This window comes from Grammomys surdaster, unplaced genomic scaffold (genome assembly GCF_004785775.1).
Source record: "Grammomys surdaster isolate TR1022 unplaced genomic scaffold, NIH_TR_1.0 125349, whole genome shotgun sequence".
Classification (NCBI taxonomy): Eukaryota; Metazoa; Chordata; class Mammalia; order Rodentia; family Muridae; genus Grammomys; species Grammomys surdaster.
Window position 1 is genome coordinate 1,029,177 of NW_021620222.1, and position 10,144 is coordinate 1,039,320.

Below are 10,144 nucleotides of genomic sequence, written 5' to 3' on the forward strand. Positions count from 1 at the left end.
ATAGCCAGTTTTCTACTTTCTTCCTTTCTGAACAAGATGTAGAACTCTCAGCTTCTTCTGTGCCATGCCTGCCTGGATGCTGCCATGCTTTCTCCCTTGATGGTTACGGTCGGAACCCTCGGAACCTTTAAGCCAGCTTTAATTAAATGTTGTCCTTCATAAGAGTTACCTTGATCATGGAATCTCTTCACAGCAATGGAAACTCTAAGACACCCCAAAATGCATCTTATATTTACTCTGGTGGTTTGACTGAAAATAGCATGCTCAGACATATAAGGAGTGACATTATTAGATGGTGTGGCCTTGTTGGAGTAGGTGAGGTTTTGTTGGAAGAAATATGTCCCTGGGTTGGGCCTTGAGGTTTCAGATGCTCAAACGAGGCCCATTGTCACTCTCTCTTCCTGCTGCCTGCTGATCCAAACGTAGAACTCTCAACTCCCTCTCCAGCACCATGTCTACCTGCATGCCACTATGCTTCCCTCCATGAAGACAATTAAAAAACCTCTGAATCTCTAAGTCAGCCAAAATAAAATATTTTTCTTTATAGAAGTTACTGTAGTTATGATGACTCTCTACAGCAAAAGAAACCCTAACTAATATATTCACTAAGCAATTTCTTTGAAGATGAATTACATATGTACTGTTTCATACAGAATTATTCTGAAATCAATTACTAATAATGGTATAGAATTCATGTTACATTTGTCTAAACTGGTAACAATTTAAAACATAAGGACTTGAGTAAGATTTCTCATAACCATCTAAAGTCAGAACTTGCATAATATTTATATATTTCAGTGGAACAGAATATTTTTATTTGTATGATGCAAAGATTACTATTGATACTATTTGAGCTTTAGGTGTATGTTACAGATTGTTTATAGTGTTAAGTTACTTTCTCGCTCTCAACTACTAGTAAATACGTTGGAGTTATATTCATTTACTGCTGTCTTGGGATAACGAATGTCTATTTTATACTGTAAAGGTATCATTAATGTTAGCCATTCCGTGGGTGATAATTTTAACAAAACCATCTCGTAAAATTGCAGTGGGGAATTGTGGGCTTTTTATGGATGTGGAACAAAGAATGTGGAAGGTAAAAGTGGATGTCACAAAACCAGGGATCTGAGAGTGGAATTGGAAACAAGATTCCTGGAGGAAATAAATACAGAAGGAGGAGGAAGGAAGGTAACATAGCAGTAAGGAAGAGAACTGGTGTTAGTTTCAGGAGGCCCTCCTAAGAATCAGCAAGGAAGCAGAGTTGTTGAGAGAACGTCCTCCTTGGGTCTGGGCATTGGTAAGCACTACATTTGTTGAGTCTTATAAGATGCTCTTGAAGTTAGTTTGAAACATAAACTCTAAATGAGACAGCTTGTGAACAGAAGTGGAAGGGATATACCCATTACAGAAGACACACATACCTTAAAGGTAAACACCAGCTCTAATTAGACTTAAGACCTCCTCAACCAGAGGGGAAACATGCCTCATACTAAAAACCTAGCTAACTACTCAGAGGTAGTAAAGTGATGGTTATTGAAGGAAACTACAAGCATTAGTTTATTGAACCAGAAACATCCCTGCAAACATGTATAAATATTTGTCTTTTTTTTTTTTTTTTTCGAGACAGGGTTTCTCTGTGTAGCCCTGGCTGTCCTGGAACTCACTCTGTAGACCAGGCTGGCCTCGAACTCAGAAATCCGCCTGCCTCTGCCTCCCAAGTGCTGGGATTAAAGGCGTGCGCCACCACCGCCCGGCAATATTTGTCTTTATACCTACAAATAAGTATAGTCTTCACCCCTCATCAAAAAAACTACTGTTTGCAACACATAGAGACCACTACAGAAAAGCACAACCAGTCAGCATGCAGAGCTGTGAAACTAAGTACCAATGATACATGTATCATACACTCGCATATCAAAGGCTTAGAGACCATTTCAAAAGAGGGAACAGAAAGAGAATAAGAGCCAGAGGATCAGGGAGTTTGTAGTGACATCATGTTTTCTAATAAACATCAAAAACTATATCCATAAAGTGTCAATGACATGTTCACCAAGCATGAGCCAAATGAGGACACCAGTGGACAGGGAAAAGACAAAGAGGTCTTAAGTTTATACAAATCACTATAAATAACTGAAGGAATGTCCATGCTCAATAAAGTTTTTCTCTGAGATTCTCTTGGAATGTTATCTTTTCTCACACAACATAAGTTTTCAAATAGTTAACGTAGATTACTGATAGTAGAACAAGATCTCTAGTTAACAAACATTCCCTTAACACAGTAAATGAGTCATGTAACATCCACAATTGGAAATTTAATTTTCATGTCAGGGTCAGTCACCTTTCAAAGATGTGGACATAGACCTCCCCCAAGAGAAGTAGCAATTCCTGGACTCTGCTCAGAGGGCTTTGTACAGAATGCCATGTTGGAGAACTCCAGCAAACTGACCTCTGTGGGTGAGAATAAGTCCCATCATGATTCCCACTGCATCCTAGGAATGTTTTTCAGTTGGTATTATATTTGCAACAGGCTTGTGTCTATTATTCACAGCTCCCAGTTTTTCCTATATAGTGGTATTTTATATATAGCAAATATTTTATATCACGATATATTGTCCTGTTGTTTAGACCAGTACTGAATACCATCCTAGCCCCAGATATTACTTTTGCAGGTATTCAGTAGCAGTAATATACTAATCCAGTTTAATTCCCATAGTTGCATATTTTTTTTTTTGTCACAAAGTAATTTAAAGACAACTAAATGAACAAAGAAGTTTAAAAGTATTGGTTTCTGAGGTCTAAAACACCTGACAAGAAATGATAATTAGGAAATCATTAATGTATTTTCTGTTCCTGTTGTCCACTGGGTACAATTCTATGTTAAAAAGACAACAACATTCAATATAATGCAAAGAATCTGAGGTTTCTTCTAATGCAGAGACTTTTCTGTATTGAAACCAGAGTTAGTCATCTGTCTTGAGTAAAACAAGCAATTGGATTGTGGACATGGAGGAAGCAGAGGGCCCTGAAGCAGGTCAGTGGGACTGAATCGATGTTTAATGTAATCAGTCTAAAGCAAAAGAATCTAGGACGTGGTGAGGTAACCGATCTCTGTGCTAGCTTAGAGAGATCCTTCCTCTTAGAATCATATAATCAGGAGGTGCTGAAGTACTCTATGGGGTAAAAGATTTTTGCCTTATTTTATCTGAATAGTATTAAATTGACACATTGGAGTAGTAGTCTGACAATTTGTGTGTAGGTTATTAGTTATTATGTGTTAAACTAAAAGTTTGTATTTGTCTGTTTTATACCAATACTAAATGGATTTGTTCTTCAACACTTTTATTTATTAAGAATTTTATTATTGTATATTTTAACATATTTTTCCTTCTAGATTCTCTTAAGCAACCTTTTTCTCAGATGCAAGTTTATGTTCCTTATTTCATAAAACAATTAAAGATTATTTTAAAAAAATCAAGGGGTGGGCTTGCACCTTCCTCGGTGCAGATCATCAGCTGGTCTGCCCCTCTGAAAACCCCACAGTCTGAAGGCTTCCCAGAAGACCTGTTGCAGCCAGGGCAACAGGGTACATCATCATGGTGTCTATCTCTTTGAAGACCCCACAGTCTGAAGACCTCACAAGAGATCTGCTACAGACAGGGCCACAGGTCTCCCAGGAGGCCTGCAGTAACCCAGGGACACAGGAAGCAGGATCCAGACAGAAACACCCAGGGCAATAAATAGCAGAGATAACTAGATGGCAAGAGGCAAGTGAAGGACGGTAAGTAATAGAAGCCAATATACTTTTGCACCATTAGAACCCAGTCCTCCCACCACTCAGGGCTGAAATCAACCAAATAGAAACAAAGAATAATACAAAGAATCAAAATAAAAAACTGGTTCTTTGAGAAAATCAACAAGATAGATAAACTCCTAGCAAAACAAACTAAAGGACAAAGAGACAGTATCCAAATTAACAAAATCAGAACTGAAAAGGGAAACATAACAACAGAAACTGAGGAAATTAAAAAAAAAAACAACCCATCAGATCCTACTACAAAAGCCTATACTCAACAAAACTGGAAAATCTAGATGAAATAGATGATTTTCTAGACAGATACCATGTACCAAAGTTAAATCAAGAGCAGGTGAATTGTCTAAACAGGCTCATATCCCCTATGGAAATAGAAGATATCAGTAAAAATTTCCCAACCAGAAGAAAAAAAAAAAAAAAGCCCAGTTCTACCAGACTTTCAAAGAACTAATACCAACACTCCTCAAATTATTCCACGAAATAGAAACGGAAGGAAAACTAATTCATTCAATGAAGCCACAATTACTCTGATATCAAAACCACACAAAGACAAAAAAAAAAAGAAAAAAGAAAGAAAGAAAGAAAGAGAGAAAGAAAGAAAGAGGACTTCAGGGGGCCGAAGAGATGGCTCAGCAGTTAAGAGCACTGACTGCTCTTCCAAAGGTCCTGAGTTCAATTCCCAGCAACCACATGGTGGCTCACAACCATCTGTAATGGGATCCGATGCCCTCTTCTGGTGTGTCTGAAGGGTATTGCTACCCCATAGGAAGAAGAACAATATCAACCAGCCAGACCTCTCAGAGCTCCCAGGGACTAAACCACCAAACAAAAAGTGCACAGGAAGGGACCCATGGCTCCAGGTGCATATGTAGCAGAGGAATGCCTTTTCTGGCATCAACAGGATGGGAAGCCCTTGGTCCTGTGCAAGCTCGATGCCCCATTCAGAGGAATGCTATAGACTTGAGGCCTGAGTGGGTGGGAGGGTACAGGAATATGCTTATAGAAGCAGGTGGAGGGATTTGTGGAGGGGAATGTGGGAAGGGGGACAGTATGTGCTATGTAAATAAATAAAATAACCAATTAAAAAAGAGTTTTACTTTTTCCAATGAAGTATATAACATCCATATTTTGCTGTATAATTTTATAACTCCACATTGCACAATGTTCTTGTTATCCGAGTTGAACCTGCATGACTCTCTCCAATATGGTATGCACATGAAAGCCTATGAAACACCCAATCAGTCCCACCCTGTTCCTGAGCTCTAAGTTTATAAACAAACACTAGTTACAATGCAGGGATCTTTTGTAGTTCTCCAGAGTAAGAGGCTTCCTTTTTCCTCTTGTTTCACTCATTAAAATAGAAGGAACTTCTACTGTTATTCGAAACCATGGTATTTTTTTTTCTGATCACTGGAAGTAAGAACTTTTTAGACTGAATCTAGAGACACTTTGCGCTAACAATGTTCAGTTTACAGAGTAAATATAATAGAATATTCTGGAGTCAGAAATCAAATGAATCGATCCATGAATTTTTTAAAAGAAAGTACAAAATGAATCCAACAGGGCTGACATGGTTTCACATCTTCCACAGCAGGACTTTATATGCAGAGAAAAGCACTTTGTGTCCATCAGTTTATGCTACACTGATATAATTATGAGACTGTAGGCCAACAAGGGCACATAGTGAAACTATGTTACAAAAAACATATAAGGAATCCAAAACATAAAATAAAACTGATGGCTTCAGTATAAAGAGAGTTGAATACAATTAGATGTAGAGAATATGGCCATACACAATCATATCATATTACACCTGAAGACACTTAGCATGCTGTGGCACTGGTTAAACCATAACATTTAATTAATGAACATAGATAAATTTTAATTTTTAACTAAATCTAAATGGATATTCCTTCTTGAATGTTTTCTGTGCCTGATACTATGACAGGAGTTTTTTTCTGGCCTTAACAAAATAATGTAGCACTTGGGGGCAAAAATCAATCCAAGGAGGGCTATACTGGAAGCCAAGATGGAGAACACTTCCATAGCCACCATGACCTTCCCCTTTGTGCTGTGGTAGACAGGGAGGAAAGTGATCCAAACACAGAAGAATACCTGCATGCTGAATGACAGGAACTTGGCTTCGTTGAATGTGTCAGGCAGATTCCTGGACAAGAAGGCCATGGTGTAGCTCCCAAGTGCTAAGGAGCAGAGGTACCCCAGGACAGTGTGGAAGGCAACTGTTGAACCCATGTTGCACACAATGATGATGTGACCATGTTCAGTGTGAGTATCTTGATCAGTGAAGGGTGGAGAGGTAACCAGCCAGATTCCACAGATAATAAGTTGGATCAGTGTGCAGATGGGAATGATGAAATTAGGGGCTCTTGATACTATTAACCACCTCACCATTCTAGCTGGAACAGTGGCTTTGAATGCAATAACCACTGTAATAGCTTTGGCCAACACTGTGGAGAGAGCCACAGTGAACAAAATTCCAAATGCTGTCTGCTGCAAGATGCAGGTGGCTGTGTTGGGCTTGCCAATGAAGAGCAAGGAACTGAGGAAACAGATGAAGAGGGTCAATAGCAGGGTGTAGCTGAGAGCCCGGTTATTGGCCTTGACAATGGGTGTGTCTCTGTGCTTCACAAAGACTACAAGAACCACAGCTGTGAGTAGAGAGAAGGCCAGTGCTGTGATGGTGAGTGTCATCCCCAAGGGTTCTTCATAGGCCAAAAAGCTCACAGATTTCCGGAGGCAGTGGTTCTTCTCTGAGTTGGCATAGTGACTTTCTGGACATTTCACACACTGGTCCATATCTGTTCAGAAAGGAAAGTGACTGAATCAATCCTCATGTGTTACCTTCTTCCTCATATATTAATTATCCTCAGCTCATTGAAGTGCTTCCTGAGTCACCTTCCTTTATTATTTCAGAAAGATATTTTTAAAGACTCTGTGAATCATTTCAAATCTATGCAGTGTTTTTTGCCTATGGTGACAAAAATTCCAAAAGTTCAATGCCTTTTCTCTGTCTTTGTATGCTTTTCCTCAATTTGTCAATATATGGATCTATTCAGAATAATATTGTATAATTGTAATTTGATTCTGACATCATCTATGAAATATGCTTAATTCTGGATATACATTTTGTACAACACTGACATTACAGTTTGAAATTCATTTCTTAAATGGTGTTCTCTCATTTGGGACTCATATATATTCATTTTTATAAATCCCCTGGGTACTCCAATTTTATTAACATTCTAAATTATTTCAAACTAATAAATGCCATTACAGTCTTGAAGCTTAAATCCTTCACTAGCATTATGTTGTTACACTTAGTTATGGCATTTGTCAACAAAGAGGGACAGAACTGTTACTAAGTATTTAAAAACAGGTTTTGAATACTCTGCTCCTAAACATTTGTGAGTTTTACCTTGAATGAAAAAGCATGCTCCTCAGTTTATATTGTGATATTTCTATTACATTAAACCTTTGTGTATTTCTGATAACTATCACCTCATCAAGGGATTGTTGTCTCCATTTTATATTTTAAGTTAACATTTATTGAGTTTATTTTCAGAAGAATCAAAATTCTCCTTTGATACCCTGTATGGTTTTTCTTTAATGACCATGGAACTCTACTCATTTTTTCTCAAGGGATTTACACATTCACAACTTGTCCCTTTGCCCTCATCATGAGCATTTTGCTGTTGCTTTTTTATTGTACAAGTGACACCCTGATCCTTACACCATGAGGCCAATCTTGACAGTGACCTGAGGTGAAGGACAAGACACAGGAGTGTGGATGATCATGAAGTAAGTGATGCTTTAATCCCTATCTTTAAACAAGCACTTTATAACTATCCCTTCTAAGGTGTTACAAATTAAAGGTATCCTGGTTATAAGATGGGGACTCGAGGGGGCTGGAGAGATGGCTCAGTGGTTAAGAGCACTGACTGCTCTTCCAGAGGTCCTGAGTTCAAATCCCAGCAACCACATGGTGGCTCGCAGCCATCTGTAATGAGATCTGATGCCCTCTTCTGGTGTGTCTGAAGACAGCTACAGTGTATTCATATATAATAAATAAATAAATCTTTAAAAAAAAAAAAGAAAAAAAAAAAAAAAAAAAAAAAAAAAAAAAAGATGGGGACTCGAGTTGTCTCCTTCCAGGCAATACATGCATTGCTTTAAGGAACTCACAACAATTAAGGATAAGTTTCTTGATTGGTTCTGCATATGTATGGCTTGTAGAAAAATGAGGAAATCATCTTACCCTTCTTTGTTAAACTATCTCCTTCAAAAATAGTCAAAAAAAGAAGTTAATTATTTTACTTTTGTAATAATTAATGACTGCACTAGTTTCCCAGGCACAGTCGAAACAGAAGAGTCAGAAAGATGACCATGATTTAAACCAATCAGTTAATGTACCTATATGAAAAATATCATGAAACAGGTAAAGGGATGACTAAGGATGGAATAAATTGACAAGTGCTAGTAGAAAGGGAGTGTACTGAGTACATGTGGGCAGTTGTAAAAGAGTAACATTGACAAAAGGTAAACAGCATGGAATATATGGCCAACCCCCCAAAATGAGGTACATTAGGTGCAGACCTTCACTTCATTCTGTTTCCCCAGACTTTATCCCTCAATGTCATCTTTAGTGATGTGACAAAAAACCTGCTGAAGCCTCCCTTCCTCCCATATCTTTAGAAGGGGATATCACAGATTATCCTCTTCTATTCTACCTCTGCCACTCATTAATGTATACAAGCTTGCAAATCCAACAAACATGCCCTGATAAGCTATAGGCCATCCATATCCTCCAGAAAACCATGTAAGCTCCCCATGCACCTTCACCTTTCTTGGTTGTCTTACACAAACCCCCAACACACACACAAACCATTCCCAGCTCTGCAGCCTTCTGTGCCCTTGTGCTCCCATCTCCTATGGATTCCATAGATCTTGACCACTAGCTGCCCCTCCCCACTTGTTGCTTTTACTCATACACCAATTTCAATGTAAAACCTCTGCAAAATGCAGGCTAAAACAGACCTACAGTTCATCTACTGCCCCAGAAAGCCAATCCCCTTAGTTTCATTTACAACTCTGTAGCAGAATATTTTTTATCACCATTTCCTTTTGGAACCCATCACTTACAGATCACAAGAACCTCCTCCACTTTTCTTTCTGCCAACTCCTTCTAATACCAGAAGTACTTCTCTGTGAACACACAATCTGAGTCAGCAAGTAAAACCACTATTACACTATTTATATATCCAGAGAGGTAACATAGCCTAAGGAACAAAACACTCATCTAACAAATACAAATATTAAAAAATCAGCTCTGAGACCTATAATTATCCCAATTCTAGACACCTATGTGATGGCATAACAACACAATCAATAAGAGTTAAGGCAATATATCAACACTAGAACAGAGATCTCCTATCACATATGACTCTAAATATTCCACAAACCTGAAGCAAAAACAAAAGGCTATAACACAGAATGTGTAAATGATAGATGTCCTTAGAGAATGTAAATAAATCCCATCAATCCAGGAAAACACACAAAACTTGGAGGAAATGAATAAATCTCCTAAAGAAAACCGAGAAAGACCAAACAGTTAAAGTAAATAAATAAAACTGTACAGGACCTGAAAATCAAACTAAATCAACAAAGAAAACAAAACTGAGAGAATTAGAGATATTTTCAAGAAATACAGCCCTCAGTCAAAGAAAATGTTGAAACCAAAATCTTCTTAAACAAACGAAGAGTACATCTGGAACACTTTAAAAAGGCCAAATCTAAGAATAACTGGTATAGAGGAAGGAGAAGAACCCATCTTAGAGTCCATAATATGTTCCCAACAGAATAATCTAGTTTGTTTCTCTGATCTAAAGTAGGAGAAACCTATAGAGAGGTCCGAGGAGAAGAATGAACACCAAGTGTATTAGAGCAGAAAAGAAAGATCCCAGTACCACATAATAATAAAAAATATAAAACACATATAACAAAGGAAGAATATTAAAAGAAGCAAGTGGATAAGATGAAGTAGCATATAAAGCAGACATAATGTAATTTCAACTGACACCTCACTAGATACTCCAAGTCCAGAAGAGCCGGGACAGGCTTACTGCAGTCTCTAAGATGCCAACAAAGATGAGTCTACCCAGCTAAATTTTCAGTCAACATAGATGAAAAGAAATACTCACATTGACATCAAGTTTAAATAATACACATCTACAAATGTAGCGCTATAAAATGTGTAGAAAGGCTCAAATTTATTGAGGTTAACTACATTGACAAAAACCCAGGAAATAGAATACT

General features: G+C 37.9%; 1 protein-coding gene across 1 annotated transcript; it reads right to left on the bottom strand.

Moving 5' to 3' along the window:
- Positions 1 to 5,692: 5,692 nt before the first annotated feature.
- LOC114637599 (vomeronasal type-2 receptor 116-like) lies at positions 5,693 to 6,647 on the bottom strand. The gene has a single exon (XM_028785834.1). It carries the CDS (start codon positions 6,626 to 6,628, stop codon positions 5,693 to 5,695), a length of 936 nt encoding a protein of 311 aa, XP_028641667.1. The 5' UTR covers positions 6,629 to 6,647.
- Positions 6,648 to 10,144: the final 3,497 nt, after the last annotated feature.

What these genes read in the sequence shown, in the direction of transcription:
- LOC114637599 (XM_028785834.1), bottom strand. Translation starts at nt 6,628, where the DNA reads ATGGACCAGTGTGTGAAATGTCCAGAAAGTCACTATGCCAACTCAGAG.